This window comes from Taurulus bubalis (genome assembly GCF_910589615.1).
Source record: "Taurulus bubalis genome assembly, chromosome: 6".
Taxonomy (NCBI): Eukaryota; Metazoa; Chordata; class Actinopteri; order Perciformes; family Cottidae; genus Taurulus; species Taurulus bubalis.
In genome coordinates this window covers 18,590,957-18,607,886 of record NC_136594.1, presented here as the reverse complement: position 1 = coordinate 18,607,886, position 16,930 = coordinate 18,590,957, and the positions used below count along the sequence as shown (strand labels likewise).

The 16,930-nt window shown below is 43.1% G+C and overlaps 2 protein-coding genes across 2 annotated transcripts; both read left to right on the top strand.

Annotated features, from left to right (window-relative positions):
• Positions 1–3,021: 3,021 nt before the first annotated feature.
• On the top strand, positions 3,022–8,237 carry LOC306738197 (meteorin-like protein; the record flags this gene model as incomplete). Its single annotated transcript, XM_079220024.1, has 5 exons — positions 3,022–3,116; positions 4,219–4,402; positions 4,488–4,713; positions 5,816–5,875; positions 6,896–8,237. The coding sequence occupies 5 exons, from the start codon at positions 3,022–3,024 to the stop codon at positions 7,210–7,212; spliced, it is 882 nt and encodes a 293-aa protein (XP_079076150.1). The 3' UTR covers positions 7,213–8,237.
• A 4,798-nt stretch (positions 8,238–13,035) lies between these two features.
• Positions 13,036–16,568, top strand: LOC306737464 (polymeric immunoglobulin receptor-like; the record flags this gene model as incomplete). The annotated part of the gene is made up of 8 exons (XM_079219198.1): positions 13,036–13,072; positions 13,280–13,606; positions 14,036–14,353; positions 14,597–14,896; positions 15,184–15,279; positions 15,559–15,648; positions 15,746–15,816; positions 16,071–16,568. The coding sequence occupies 8 exons, from the start codon at positions 13,036–13,038 to the stop codon at positions 16,242–16,244; spliced, it is 1,413 nt and encodes a 470-aa protein (XP_079075324.1). The 3' UTR covers positions 16,245–16,568.
• Positions 16,569–16,930: the final 362 nt, after the last annotated feature.

Below are 16,930 nucleotides of genomic sequence, written 5' to 3'. Positions count from 1 at the left end.
TCAAAGCACACACTGAATGCATTTATCACCTCTGCTCACCATGCATGTTGCTAAATATTTGAGTGAAACATGTCCTCGCTGCCATTTATATTGAAAGTATACACAGTCATGGAGCTATAAGGTGCTTTGGAGAAATGTCCACTAAATGGACACCATATATTTTATATTGTAACGAACCAAGGGGATTTGTTTAAGTAAGACCACGTGCTGTCTAAATACATCCTGTCTCCTTTACCCACTCTGCCCTCATGATGAAGCACTTGGTAGATGATCAGAGCGAGCTCTAATGGAGAATCTATGAGAGAGACTCTAAAAGAGAGTAAACAGAGCTTTACTCAGTGTTTACTCTCCGTCTCTCTGCAGACATCAGACCTGATAACACACACGCACACAATGAATGACCCTGACTCTGGAGCCTTCTTGCCCTCACTGGTCAAATAAGTAGACAAAATGCACACACACACACCTATGCACTTAGACAGCTGTGTGTTCTCCGGCAGTGCAGATGATAAGAGAAAGAGATAAGAGTCGGTGTGTTTGGGCGAAGAGAGCTGACAGAGGTCAGACACTGAAGGCTTTTTATTCACCTGAAACTTTACCACATTCCTTTGTTTCAACATCTCTCTCTTTATAGATAGAGTACAGTGAGTCTATGCGTGTGTGTGTGTGTGTGTGTGTGTGTGTGTGTGTGTGTGTGTGTGTGTGTGTGTGTTGTGTGTGTTTCTCTCCATGAGGAAGCAGTGTGTGGACAGCCGGAGCGTTCCTCCTGTCAGGCCGCTTGAGAGGAGCCAGGTGACGCAGGGGGGTAAGGGGAGCAGGTCAGAGGCTCTGCCGCTCCGTAAATACTTCACATGGTGAAGGAGCACATGAGGTCAAACAGCACCTCAGCAGCTCAGACTTCCTCTGTTGTGGTGACGGGATTAGACTCAGGGCAGACTCCCTCTGCCGCCTCATGCAGGTCTTTGGGATTCAGTCGTGTTTATGGTGAAATTGTACGTGTTGATGGTATCGTGATACAGATAAAGTGTGCTTCATGCAGAGATAGGGGAAGTATGGAAAATCACCGTACCTGTCGGGTCATTCAGTATAGGACACCTGAGCTAGTAGGAGTCGCCCTTCAGTCCGATGTTTTATTTATTTATTTCAGTCACCTTTTATGAAGGGTTTAAAAGTTGTAACTAATCAAGTTAATTATGGGTAGTAAACATTCTAATGCTTTTTAGATCAGTTGTAAGCCATCAGCTGGGGTTGCTGGGTTGTGACAAATCGCCGGTGTCCATCCTTTAAAGCAGTTGGTTGTTAGTAACCCATTCATAAATGCTTAATAGGTTTTTAATTTTGATCTGCAGCATTGAAATGGTAAGTTGTTTGAGGTTTATCTTTATTGCCATTACAATGATATGCAGTTGCAATAGATCAAAGGAATTTTTCCCAACCTGTTAACCCAAACGTTGTCCTTATTACACCTGATCTAAAAAAACATTAGCCAAAGGATTTATTGTCATGAATAAAGCCATTAGTTACAACTAATGCAACTTTTATTAAAGGTGGACTTATTAGAAAGTGTACGCTCATTTTAATTCAGTTTGCATTTATTCATTCTGAGTGTTTTTCAGTTGAGCCTTTGGTTTACAGCACATCATCAATGACAATAACAAAAAATGAAAGTTTGATTTTTGTGAAATAAAAGGAATGGCTCCTTGGATACATAACACTACAGCAGTATTGGAAATTCCCATTTTCACAGAGACATAATGGTGGAGTGTGTGTGGGTGTCTGTGTGTGTGAGGGTGTCTGTGTTTCGGTATTTCTCGAAATGCGTGGCATAGCTCTGGCTGTGTGGGGGAATGTGACGAGTCAGTAACATGCTTGCTGTTCCGACTGTTTTCTCACGGGAAAACCGCCCGAGAACCAAACAGACGTTTAGAGCACACGTGTGACTTCTGTTTACGTCAGAGCCTTTCTTTTTTCCGAAGAGGTCGGCCAGTGAAATAATAGCACAGGAATGGTCCAGCTCTATTATACGATTAGAACAGGTTGCACAGACACTTAAATCCCCGTGAGGATTATGTCAGGTAACATGGCAAATGAAAAAACATCTTCCAAAAATTACACATATTTACAGTGTTTAAGATCTGGCCCTGACTGCGGAGGTTTTGGTGAATGTTTGTGGGAGTCGTGCTGCTGTTCCATAACTGCATGCTGCTCTAATTTTCACTGCGATAATATGCCCCATCTGTTTATGAAGCCAGCACGCACACACAACACGCTTGTGCTGTCTCTCTCATGGCATCCTAAGAGACCGGGTGCTGAATAGAGTATAAATTAACTTTAAACGCTTGGCAAACATGTGGACTTGGTTAAAAAAAAAAAAAAAAGTTTTAAAGGCGGATCGTTTGTGAAACATAAAGACAACTTTTTACTTGCGTTTACAGGGTTTATTTTACTTGAATGCGTTTGTATGTGTGCATTTGGTCACGTGGGTCAAGTTTATTTTATTGTTTAACGTCTCGTGCTATTGATTACGTTTCCAACTATTAAGACACACCGAATGCTCTGACCCAATCAGTAGGTCCAGTTTCAATTGTGCAAAAGGGTGATGGCGTGTCTCAGCTCGGGGGCTTTCTCTCTCTGGCTCCACACACGTCTTCCAGGGGGATGTGTGGGAGTGGGCGGGGTTTGGAGCGAGCGCTCGCGTGTCACTCAAGTGGAGTCCGCAGCTGGCACGCGCCCCCGGTGACGTGAAGCGAAGCGCACGGAGCGAACGTTTTTTAAACACGCCGTTGTCCTGCAGCGCGCGCTGCGCTCTCTACTTCTTTCCACAAAGCCCTTTGCCAATATGTTTTTCTGCCACAAACGCAACTTTCGCCTCGACTGAACTCGCCATGTAGCGTGCGCGCGCTGACGGAGCTGGATATTTCTCTTACGGGGTCCTGCGGTTCGGGAGCAGCCGAGCCGAGCGCGCGACTTGCTGGTCCGGTGTCCGGGATTCGGTGACCGTCGGGCGGCGGACGGGCCACCATGCTGCGGCCGTGGGCTGCTCACTGGATCTCAGCGGTGCTCCTGTGTCGGGCGGTGGCGCAGTACTCCAGCGACCAGTGTAGCTGGAGAGGAAGGTGAGGATGAAGCTGGACAAAGGACGTGTGCATCTGGGTTTAGGAGCAGCCATCACACTTCATTATAGCTATAGCGATGCTGTTATCACGGGCAACAAAGAAAACACACACCTAGCACATAAGGCAGGGGTGATATCAGCATGTTAATACTTTCTTAAAGAAGTTCAGAGGGAAATAGAATCCCTTATGTTTTGATCTTCCACTTTCATGTACTTTTGACTTTAATCCTTGAATATTGAAGTTTGCAAATGGGAACTTCAGTCGTGTGTGAGAGGGAGGGAGGTTGTGTCTTTGAAGTGGTTTTTCTGTGCAGTACTACGAGGGGGTTCAGACTAATTAGACGCATGGATGTTTGATTACGATTTAATGTAGTCATCGGGATGTGCAGAATAAATAAGTAACTTTCCTATTCTGGTGCAGATGATGACAAAAAGATGATTCGGCCGCTGCGTGCCATTACTTGTGGTTACTGCTCGGACACTTTATGGCTTAAGAAATCACAAATTCACAATATATTTATTACAATATTTTACACACAATAGGAACATTAAATCACAAAGTGATGACAGAGATCAATTGTATGTGGACAGGGGATTCTTCCATTTGACTTTGAGAGACTAGACTTCTATATTGCATCTAAAATATGCTCTCTTTAAGATTTTGTACAAATATGAACAGAGGAATGTCGGTTTCAGTTCCTATCTTAAGTAAATACAGTTATATGGCCCCTTTGATCACTCCTCCAAGTCCCCAAGTCATAAAATATGAAAGCCCGTGCCCCACTCTGTGTTGTAAAGTTTACCAGCCGCGACTTCTTACGACTCAATAGCCCTCTGAGTCCCTGGTGTTGATAGAGCTTATGCACATCAGAGACAAGCAACCACATCCGTCCAAAGTGAGAGGTGTTTTTTTTGGCAGACAGCTGCACCAGAGTTGTGGCATTATCATTAAATCCCTTCCACATGTTTCTCGAACAAGGATTCTCTAGCATGTTGTGATAGGTTTCACTCTATAATCCTGCATCCAAGGTTCCTTTTTGTTGGTTTCTTGCTCCTCACTCTGAAGAAGAGAAAAATATGAAAACATGTCTTCTCATCTGCAGTGGTTTGAGCCACGAGTCTCATCGTAGGCACGTGGAGCAGATCTACCTGCGTTGCTCTCAGGGCTCTCTGGAGTGGCTCTACCCCACAGGAGCCATCATTGTCAACCTGCGGCCCAACACAGAGCTCGCATCGGGACACGCGGCGGGTCTTCATGTGTGCATCAAACCCCACACACACTCCCAGGTAGAGTATGACGCCAGCTTATTACTGTGGCAGCGTGGCGCATCAGATGGATGGAGCTCACATGTGTCCTCCTGGCGCTGTTCAGGGCTCTCATGTGTATCTGGAGCATAACGGGGACCTGAGGATGCTGCTGGCAGAGGAGGACCAGGCCCAAGGAACAGTGCACTGTTTCAGCCTGGCAGAGGGAGCGCTCTTTGTGGAGGCCATCCCTCAGGCAGACATCAGCCGGAGGATCACAGCTTTCCAATACGAGCTGGTGTCCAGTCAGGGGCCTGGAGCACACTTGTACCCATACCTGCACCCTGGTTTAGGTAAGAGACGTGATTCACCTATTCTTCAATATATATGTATTCTTACATGTAGGATGAAGAGATTTAAATCCATTTACATATTTATGGTATTTATTTGCAACTTTAAGATACTTGTATTTCCATTTTAAGCTATACCTCTACACCACTATTCTGAATGAAAGTGTGTAGTGTTTACTCCCCAGCTATTGTGGATTACAAATTATGATCAGCTAATTACATATGATGTGGTGTTATAGATTAAACTATCCAACACATTCTGTTAATTAACTAAAGAAGTAATAAAGGAAGCAGTATGAAAGATCCAAACGTTTCCGCATCACAATTCCGCCTCAGCTCATGTTCCTTGCAGAAAGTTTGACTGAAGTTCTCTTGAAGTTGTTTTCAAATTGTCTGTTTTTGTGTAAATGAATCTAATCGGTTAAATTGGTCTGGCTGTCTTCTCACTGACATAAAGTGAAGGTGACAAAAGGCCACGTTACTGTTTCACCCGTTTCTTCATCTCACTTCCATGCTGCGCCTCGCTAACACCCTCTCCTCCCCCACTTCCTCACTCCTACACTCCCTTGTCTCAGTCAAACTTATGAAAACAAGCAGGCCAATCAAAAGGTTACGTTAGGGTCAAGCACAAGGGTCAGACAATCGTCTCTCAACTGTCAATCAAGAACAGACCTCCGCCCCCAAAGCAGGGAATGTTTGGTCGCCCACCCGTATGAGTGAAGCGTTGTGGTAGAAGGGAGGGACGGTGGGTGGAGAAGAAGGCCGGACTGCTTTCCTAATGAGAGAAGAAAGCCTGTCCAGGCCTGTCTGTCTGTGTGTATGGGCATTTTATAGCTGTTTTTATAGCTGACAGGGTCAAGGGGTAATTCTGTGATTACGTCTCTTCCCTCACCTGCTGTTTTCATTCACTCTCTGGATGTCTCTTTTGTCTCATAAACACCCTCTATAACGGAGAAAAAGAGAAGGACACAGACAAAGAGTGAAACATGGGGATGCAGAAGCTGATGTGGAAAGAAAATGAACCGTGACAATAAGAACTTCTGTGGTTTCTTATGTTGAAGTATTAAACGTTTCATGTTTTCTTCTTTCATGTTTTCCATTGTAGTCACCTGTGAACCCTGTGCAGATGAAGAGGTCCTTATGGCTGTGTGTACCAGTGACTTTGGTAAATACATACACACAAACACACACATTATAGTAATAGTTTGACGGTTTGGAAGATATGATATGTTCCTTTCTTGACAAAGAGTTAGACAAGAAGATCGATTCCACTCTCATGTCGGTACGGTAAATATGAAGCTACAGCCGCTGGTTAGCTTAGCTTAGCATCAGGTCTAGATGCACTGAAGCGCACTAACTAACATGTTTGTAAAATCTGCACAGAAACCAAAGTGTATGAATAAAGATTTGTTGTTTTGGTTATGTTTATGTGCCGGGATTTCAGGAAGCTACTATTTTCAGTCCTAATGCTAAGCTAAGCTAACTGGCTCCAGCTACATAGCGTACAGCGTACAGACAAGAGAGTGCATCCTCTCATCCAACTCTCGACAAGAAAGCAAATAAATGCATCTCCCAAATAGTCAAACCCAAAGTGAAATTGTTTAATCTTTACTCAACTGGGACCATTGGGGGCAACTAGTGGCCACAACAGGATAATGACACATTTAATGTTGCTACATTGCCCAAGTTTCTCTCAAGTCTTTTTTGTTTAAAGGCGGCATTATGTCATCTTAATGAGCTAAAATGTAGTGTCACAGCAACACAACAGAGTTAGAAAGTTAGCAAACACTAATGCTAACATTAGCCACCCTTAGGTACTTGTCATATCAGACTAAGTAAGGCTGTAGCTTCAAAACCCTGTGTATTTGGTGTATTAAACTGAGTAAAACATTGTTTTGTTATTGTTGTGAAGAAAGTAACACCTTAGTAGCACTTAAATAGCACTTACTTATAGCACTTTCTAGTTTGGCTTTCTTGATTCTTGTTGTTCTGAGTTTGTACTCATGGTTGAATGCACTTATTGTAAGTCGCTTGGATAAAAGCATCAGCTAAATTAAATGGAATGGAATGTTTTATTGCTTATTATTTGATTTATAAGAGGAATATTGTTCTATATCTGTTTTAAACATAGTTGATTAATTAATTAAATCTCCTTTTATTTATCTCTCTTGTTTCTGTCCTGTAGCTGGCAGTGGCATCTTTCGAGGTGTAGCATCCGGTACTAACGACCACTCTCCTGTGGTGGTGACTCTGAGTCGACTGTTTCGCCAGAAGAGCAGGGTGTTTCCTTGGAGCGGAGCCAGAGGGCGGAGCTGGGGGGGCCGTATCAATGTACCTGCACAATGCAGTGTGCAGCCTGGAGGGGACGAGTACCTTTTGACTGGCTCGGTCCACTTTGGCAAAGCCTGGCTTGGCTGCGCACCTCGGTACAAGGACTTCCAGAAGCTGTACGCCAGAGCACAGAAAGAAGGAACAAACCCCTGTGAAATAGACACCGACTGAGTGATCTCCTCAAAACATGGTGGAGCGCTTCACCAAAAAGACGCTGAGGAAGATGCAAAGAGGAACAAGCTGAGATTTGGATTGTGGAGCGACATCATCTTTGGGCCTGGCAGAGAGATACGCAGGGTTACAAACCCCGGCCATCATTAAAGGATACTTCTGCAGGCTTTTTTTTCTCAATGCTGACTGCAACTTATTGTCGCCTTGCAGCAGAAAAGACAAATGGGCAGTTTGAACATTTTAGCCAATGAGCTGCCGACTAAAACGTCCCCATTCGACCGTGTACTGTGTGTGTGAATATGTTTGTGCATGAGTGAGTTTAGCGAATGATTGAATGATGAGCTTAAATTAATTTTGTGCCGAACTAGTTAATGTTGTAATTCTCATGACGACACTGCTTGTGTGATCATTCTCGAAATGAATGTTTGCTTTGTAAAAAGCTTTCTGTAAAATGTAGGAGTCTTCTGACAGAAGTGTAACGTAATGCAGCTCTGTGAGTCTTTATGTACCAAGTGTGTGTGGATTTAGCGAATGAGTTCAGAGGGTCTTTATATTTACAAAAAATAAAAAAGCCATCCTTCAGCTTGTCTTTCTGTTGAAAGGTATACTTTTGATTAGTTCATCTGTGAGTCAGGGATCCTGCATTATTATTATTGTATTGCATACTGTATGACGCACTGTGGAGTGTGGTGGAGGTGCAGATGATTCAAAACAGATGGCAAGTAGGACAAAAAATGAAGGAGCAAAAGTTACCAGCCCCCTTCCTGCCAACAAAGACATATTATCCACCTAACTACCCAACAGAAGAAAAAAATAATTATGAGTGTTAACTGACCATTAGCTGGCAGGAGTGCAGCGGTGCGTCAGTGCTGGCGTACCTTCCCCAGTGTGTGTGTGTGTGTGTGTGTGTGTGTGTGTGTGTGTGTGTGTGTGTGTGTGTGTGTTTGTGTTCATAGCTTCACAGCTGGAAGAGAGAAAATAAATGTACCAACCAAGCCAGCCAGGTCTAATTCAATAATATCTTGATTTTCATAATAGCAGACTCATGTGACCTCATAAAATAAAACTCAGATCAACATCCTTTTTTTGTGTCACAGAGAAATTTACAGCTGTCAATATGACTGCTACTGTCTGATGGATGGAAGTTTAAGACTGTTAGAGCTTGATGGGTGGAGAGCTGAAAGCAGAGGCGGATGTGTGAATGACCTTAGAGGGGTGTTTGTGCACCTCTCCCTCCGCCTGCTGTCAGCAGTTGTGTGAGCGTGATGCTTTCCCTCTTTACTCAGGAAGAGCAAGAATGGATGGAATGTCCCCTCCCACACACACACACACACACACACACACACACACACACACACCATCTGCAGACACAAACTATGTGTGCTGTTCTACACAGGAAAAACGATCGATCTTTATACCTGGTGAGAATCATTTTAAAGCTCAGGGAGTTAAAGCCGGACAGATTGAATAAAGACTTGTCAAAGCATCAGAGGCTGAGGTATCCTGACTTTTAAGCTGTGTTTAGACATAACTTCCCATAATGCAACTCATTTGTGTGTCAGACCCTCCCTGCCTGGTAAACACCCAACATTTCAAACTCCCAGCCTCCAGTTTAATTAAAACCTTCTTTCTGTAGGAATGCCAGAGATGTAGAAGTAAATTTGGTGAAGTAAAATGATTCCCTCTAATGTGAATAGAGCTTTAGCTGAATGACTAAACCAGAAGAATAAGACGTAGAGGGAGACATTAACACATAACTTAAAGGTTTAAGATGGAGCCTAGAGACTTGAGAGGGTCACCTATATATAACACCCCCCCTCATGCCGTGTGTGTGTGTGTGTTTGCGTGTGTGTGTGTGTGTGTGTATGTGTGTGTGTGTGTGTGTGTGTGTGTGTCTTGGGTAGTTTGAGAAGACCACGACACACGCGTCCTGCACACTGTCGACATGCAAGCGGCCACAAGGCAGAAACCCAACCCTCCTTGGCAACCCAACCTGGCAACAGCCCAGCTCGTCTTGGCATCTTCGCTAATTCGGGACACACTTATCCCTACGCACGGGGGTCTTAATGGTAACCTTTCTGTGTGAGTGTGTGAGATTTGGAAACAGTTTGTGCTGCAGTATGCGAGAGGCACAGCTGAGCGGTCAGCTGGAGGCGAGAGAATGGCTGAGCTCAGGGGAAATACACGCATGCTTTCACCACATATACCATACTGGCATTTTACAAGGCGCTGGTCAGGGTGGGGTCGTAGTTATAAACGGTGGCACAATATTTCAGGTTCTAAGTATGTCTGGTTCCTACAAGAGGGCCAAAGTAAATAAGCTATGTGAAGATTAAAGTGTGGGTGAAAAATATGAGGAAAGTTTCCTTTGTCACCTGTTAGGTGTCAAAGGGGGACTCCTCTGATTGTATATGAAGATCAGGACTCCTGCTTAATCTGGGAACAGTTGTCTGGACTGTATGTGGCTTTGGAGAGGTGCTACCTTTTAATACAATCTAAAATAGTTTTGTCAATTGTATTATTATTACAATTCAGTTAAACATTTTAGAATTTGTTTCTGTCAGGTGATGTTTGAACTGAAAAATATATAATTATCCTGTTATCACACTTGCCTAAAGTTGATGTGATATGATGTTGTATATTAATTGATAGTAGTTGATTTCAGAAGTACAACCCTCTTGGGCGTTGCGGCCACACAGAGAAAATAACAATTACAAGTTGTTAATATTGAGAATGTTTTTCATCCACTACTTTTACATTTTGAGTAGCTTCTGAAAATATTCTACTTAGCTCGGAGAGGCGCACAGCAGACTGAAGTCGTACTGCTTCTATTTGAACGTGTTATTTGATTAGTACATTTCAAAAGAAGAACTTTCTTTATAAAACAAGATGCTCAGGACTTTTTTATAATGCATACATATTTTTGAGTTTGAGCTCATTCATTTCGAAAGGGGCAGTTAGTTAGTTTAGTTATTTAATCACAGCACATATTTCATATTATGATTAATGTTAGATGAGGATGAAAGTTAATTTACTGTGAAGTTGTATTATTGCAGCATGTACATTGTCAGCGAGGCACGGTTGGATAGAGCGCCCCTTTGTGGTGTCAATGTGAACACTTGAATTAATTAAAATGTTCATTTATGAATTACCATCATCATGAGGATATGAGACTTGCAGAATCGATAACTTCTTTTAACTTCTTAAGACCTATTTTTATAGAATTGCTTTTAAGTCGTCCTTTTATGCGGTTCTTTTTTTCCCTGTTTTTGTTTGTTTATTTATTTGTTTTCTATTCCATTTGCTCTTTTTGGTTATTTGTTTGGTTTTGTTGTATTCATTGCCTTTATGGTCCTTTTTTGTTTACCGGTATTGACGTTATGTATGATTATGCTTCTCCTCAGAGAACTTTGTAAACTTTGTTCTTAAAGGTGCTATATAAATAAAGTTACTATTATTATTATAATTATCAACTAAAAAGAAATATTCACTGACAGATGAATCACATACTCTTCCTCTTGTGCAGATTTATAGTCATATAAAGCAGTCAGTCATTTCAAAGTTTTTACACGACAGTTGTAGCGTAGCGTTTCTCTTCAACCGTGACAGGTAGGCGTTGGGCGCCAGACAGGAGAGTAAGGTAATATTGAACCTTCTACCCGGTCATTTAAAATGGTACAAAAGGCTCAACAGTTACAAAATACACATACAAACACATTTTCATTCATCTTTTACTGCTCTCCAGTCTTAAATACAACTGGTCAAAATCCAAACAAATTAGGCCTTAGGCACCAGGTCCATGAACAATGAACAAAATGAGAGACTCAAAAAGAGTCCGGAGATAGCACGTAAATGTCTCTGCTCAAGTTAATTAAATAAAAGATAAACTCCAGCGAACAGCTAACTAAGTGGTGGGGTCAAAGGTGTGTGTGCATGGGCAGGAAGGTGTGAATGTCTTAGTTCATTTAAGTCCAGTTCTGGGTGTGTGTGTGTGTGTGTGTGTGTGTGTGTGTGTGTTTGTTTGGGGAACAGAGAGTCAACGACTGCCCCCTCCGACGGAGTATGGCCTGAGGAACGGGGACTAGGCCCGGAAGCTTGGGAGGGCCGCTCGTCGCCGTACTCTGTAAATAAATCTGGGACCGGCTCAGCCGCAGATGGATCTGATGCCCCAGTCTCCCCCGCTCTAGGGTGGAGGGCCAGGAGAAGCGACTTCACCTGAGCTAGCTCGGTGGCTAACAGATCCACCTTCGAAGCCAACAGGCCAGATTTAGCCCTCTTGGGGGGAGCCCCTGTGGCTCCCGACGGCCAACGTCTGACCCGGGTAGGTTGGGCTGGCTCCGGCTGCCCTGATGGGGGAAGGTCCGCCCCGCCCCTCAGGTGCTCTACCATGGCCAATCTAGCGGCCCTTACTGCATAAGGCATAATGCCGCAGTTCATACACGGGTTTTCCGAGAGACCCTCCCTCAAGTGCTCGAGGCCGAGACAGGAGGGGCAGAGGTCATGGCCGTCTTCAGGCTAAAGAGGAGCCATACAGGTCCCGCAGCCGGCAAGGTTAAACATAACCACGACTCCGGAGTGACAGCCACTAATCACTATGCAATTTATTGGTGTCCCACCAGTAGTCGCAGCGCCCTCCTATTGGAGCACCGTTACTGTGGAACAGGACAGGCACCGTCTGTCTAGTGGGGGGGAGCGAGAGCACTCTCTTCACTAGTACAGTAGCTGTGATTCCTGATGTCCTCTGTGGAGACCGGTCCTGTGGCAACAGGACAGGCACAGCCTGACTTAGTTAGGGGGAGTGAGGGCACTCTCTTCACCAGTATAGTAGCTGTGACTCCTGGTGTCCTAGCAGTCAGCTACAGTGGGATAGCGCTGCACTACTGTGGAGGCCGGTCCTGTAGCAACAGGACAGGCACAGTCTGACTTAGTTAGGGGGAGCGAGAACACTCTCTTCACCAGTACGGCAACTGTGATTCCTGGCGTCCTAACAGTTAGCTACAGCACCTAAGCACTGTGCTACTGTGGAGGCCGGTCCTGTGGCGCCGGGACGGGCACAGGCTGCCTAGTGGGGGGGAGCGAGGATGCTCTCTTCACTAGTACAGCAACTGTGACTCTTTGCGTCCTAGCAGTCAGCTACAGCGGGAGCGCTGCGCTACTGTGGACTGCAACCCTGGTGATGACCGAAGGTAGGAACGCCGCTCGGCTCGGTAGTCCGAACGTGGAAAGCGTCCCGTTTCCTCCTAGGAGGTTGTAGCTGTTGCAGCCTTTGGAGGGAGAGGAACCCGCAACTCCGACCGGTGGTCACAAGGCTACAAGCGACGAGCTCTCTATACAAATTCAGCTCTGGCTGATGCTAACCTAACAGTTAGCCTGCGCAGTGAGAAGATGAAAAAGGACTGGGCACGTGACTTATAAATACTCGAACTGCGCAAGCGCGATACTGAACATAACCAGTGTGAAACACTGCCTCTTGCTGTCAGTAAGGATGAAATAGAACTGAATCTTATAGGAACTTTATCGTCGCCTTCACCCACTTTCACTTCTCTCTCTCTCTCAGCTCTTCATGCAGGTTTGGTTTCTTGATTGTTTTTTTCCCCTTCCCCCCACTCACAGGTGTGATCATTTATTGTCTTTTTTTGGCACGACCCCCTTTTCCTGTCAGGGAGGGAGAAGGGCTATTCTGTGCTCTTGAGTTCCCTCCTCTGCTACACAGCAAGTTAACTTTAAAAAGAATGTGGAAGTGAAAGTTTAATATTTTCATAGCATGCTGATACTTCTTATGGAGTTTCTGTTTCTTAGAAACTGCAATGCAATAACACGAGGATGTGGAACCTTCGAAGCCTGCTCTTCACCCTGTGCAGTAAGTTATTTGGATTACATTTGTGAATATATCTTTTTTTATGCAAATTCAATATGGCAGATGACGACTTGACCTTGGTCTTATAGTGATTTTAATATACAGCTGTAACACAGCCAGTATTTATGTGTTTGACAACATATTTAAATATGCATACAAATATGTCTGATTCCAATTAGTTTTACATTTCATATTGTCTTCTCTTAACAGTTGCTGTGAGCTGTGTGAGGAGTGCAGCAGGGCTGATCCATGTGTCCGGATATGAAGGGGGAGAAGTTAAAGTGTCTTGTCCTTATAGCGAGGGCTATGAGTCTTATGAGAAGTACCTGTGCAAGAATGACTGTGGCAATGATGATGTTCTTATTAAGACGACAGAAGCAAATAAGAACAAATACTCCATCCACGACAACAATCAGAAACGAGTCTTCACAGCGACTATCTCTGATCTGAGTCGTACAGACGCTGGGAAATACTGGTGCGGGGTGACCAGAAATGGAAAGGACCTCTACACTGAAGTAAATCTGGAAGTAGGACGTGGTATGTAAAAAAACAGACAAACAAAACTCATCAGTATTACATTTCTTATCTAGGCATTATTGTTTAGTTGTACTGTATATAAATACAATGTTTGAGGTACAACTTTACTTTAGTATTTCCATTTGAATAAATAGCCTATACAATTGATTAATTGATTCAGTTTGTTAGATTTAACTTCCTACCAGTAAGTAAACATTTTTTTTAAGAAATAGCTCCACCAGTAACAATAATCACGTAGTTATACAACACTGAAAGGGGTCGTCCTGCTTGCATAATAAGCAACTTTTACTTTGCTTTCACTACATTTAGCTCACAATACTTCTACTACTTTAAAAGACAACATTTTAACATTTTGATATTTGCTTTGTTGAGTGAAGTGATGAATCTGAATATTAAGAACTTCTATGATGTTGTTTATTGTACTGTCAGACACCTGTTGTGACCAATCCACCAAAGTCCAAAGTTATGAGGAGAGTTCAGTGTCCATCAATTGTCCGTATGAGTCTGAGAACCAGAAGCTGAAGTACGTCTGCAGAGGAAACCAGCCCCCAACATGCCTGGAGAAGGCAATAATCACCTCTGACAACAAACAAACTGGACAGTTCAGACTCACTGATGACGAGGTGTCGAGAAAATTCACATTTACCATTACGGGTCTGACCCGAAACAATGCTGGCTCGTACCTTTGTGGCGTCCATGGAAACACTGGCCTGGATGTTTTCTCTGCTTTTGAGCTACAAGTCAAAGGTGACAGCTCTACCTCATCATTGTAGTAAACCATTCATTTTCACACTAATCAGCCAGAAAACATACTGTAAAATAGATATTGAGGAAAGATGATTTAAGATTAAAGATTCAAAGCTTTAATTTGAAACTTGTGATTTGCCAAAATATACATTAAATCTGACGGAAATGTGAATCATGCACAACCATTTATAATGTAAACTGAACAAAGGCTGCAGTGTGGGCTCAAACCTCCTTCTGTTTCAGAGTGGTGCTGTGTGAGGTCCAACAAACAGAGTGGCATTGTGGGACGCCCAGTAACGATGCAGTGCCACTACCCGCCACAACACGGGGATAACAGGAAGTTCCTCTGTAAGGGAGACCACCGCAACAACTGTACAGACATGGTGACGAGTAAAAGCAGGTTCACACTGCAAGATGATGTTTCTTCCAGCTCTTTCTTGGTGACAATCACAGAGTTGAAAGCAGGGGATGCTGGGACATACTGGTGTGGGTCAGACTCACAGTGGACTGTTGGAGACTACACCAAGATTCAACTGTCAGCATGTAAGATCATGAAAAGAGCAATATTTATTACCTGAGTATATACCGCAACAGTCCAAATGAATGTGGCTGTAAGTTACATCAAGGTTAAAGCCGCAGTATGAACTTAGTGTCCTGCAGGTTCAGGTATCTTATATCTGCATCATGCCACAATGACATAATAGATCTAATCCCTCCTCCTCTCTTTTGGAATCCTGAAACAGTGGTTTATCAAATATTAGCGAACTAAATGATTGTGATTTGTAGATTGTGTGATGTTGACTTTGATACTAAGAAACTCTCTCTAACAGTCTTTCCAAAGCAAACCAGCCCTGTGGTCTCTACCGTCACTGTGGTGGAACCGGTCGGATCACAATCAACACTTATCCCTGGAGAAGTGGTCAAAGGTGTTTGTGTGTGTGTGTGTGTGTGTGTGTGTGTGTGTGTGTGTGTGTGTGTGTGTGTGTGTGTGTGTGTGTGTGTGTGTGTGCGTGCACCCACAGTTATATTGAAACACACAGTATTTACACCAGATGTTGTGAGACAACACTTTGGAAACCTGGTGCTACTTCTGCTGTTCTGTGCTTGACATACGGCAGATATGTGATGAGTGTGCGGTTTATGTGTGTTTTCAGGAAGTGGAGGTTTACTCTGTTTTTACCCTTTTTTTTCTTCTGGATCTGCAGCATTTTCTTACTCTTTGGTTTTCATTGTGCCGGCTGTGCTGCTCACACTGACATTTGCCCTGGTCATAGTTTATAAATGCAAAGTGCAAGGTACGTTTCACATACACAACCATGCACACATGGGCAAACACATACACATATAGAGGCCAAGTAATTGTGTAAACATATTTTGTGCTGTTTGTTTCAGGAGCTGGAGCCAACATGAACAGAAACAAAAACAATGCAGTCGAAACAGAGGAAGCGATTTCTGTAGTAGATGTAAGACAACTGAAATCATGCACACAAAAGGCTGCAATGTCCATTACAGTCCACATTATAAACATGTGGGACGTCCTGTGGGACATGTGGGACGTCCTGAAGATGTAATATTAGTGTGGCTGAATATGTAAAGTTTGTTTTTAGGCTGGTAGCCTAAATTAAATGACCAATGTACTGATAATTTGACCATTTTCATGTGAAAAATAATACAAATTCTCATCTGAGTAACATTTTCCCTCTCATATCTTTTTTAGATTTATGAAAACCAAGACGTAGCTCATTCAAAGCGGGGGTCCACCAAACCGCAGAGCGCCTGTCAACACTATGATGATGTAGGTGACACCCAACAAGAGTCTGTGTACCAAAACTTCACAACAGCAGATGATATCTACTGCAATGACATTTACACTAAAGTCAATAGAAGATGAACAACATGCACGTCTGTGATCAAACCTTGCATATTGTGGTGAAATCTGTACCCAAATGATCCTGTTTGTCTCCATTAACAGCTGACCAACACATGTTGTACCGCTGTGGTCCAACCCTATCAATATCCGACAGAAAACTCATACTATGATTATTTGTACAGATTTGTTTTATAATTACCATCACTTATATTACGTACTTAAATCAATTGCTTGAATAACTTTGATTTTACACTTTTAGTTTACACTCATTATGATTGCTTATCTTGCAACCTGCACTCCTAATACATTGTGGATGACCATTTTAGCTTAATACCCCACATGTAAGTTCCCTTCATATATATATATATATATATATATATATATATATATATATATATATATATATATATATATATATGCACTTTTACCAAAAGTATAATAAATCAATCAACAACTCATCTCTATTGTGTTTTTTTAAGAATAAAAATGAGAATATCAAAAACATCAGTTCCACTTAAATAAACAAGTTATTCCTCATAGTCATTCAGAGCATGTTACTGTATTCCACTGATATTCACAGAAGGGAACACACACACACACACACACACACACACACACACACACACACACACACACACACACACACACACAGCTTCACTGGTCCTGCATGACCTTTACTGAAATTGACATTGTATCCCTATCAGCTC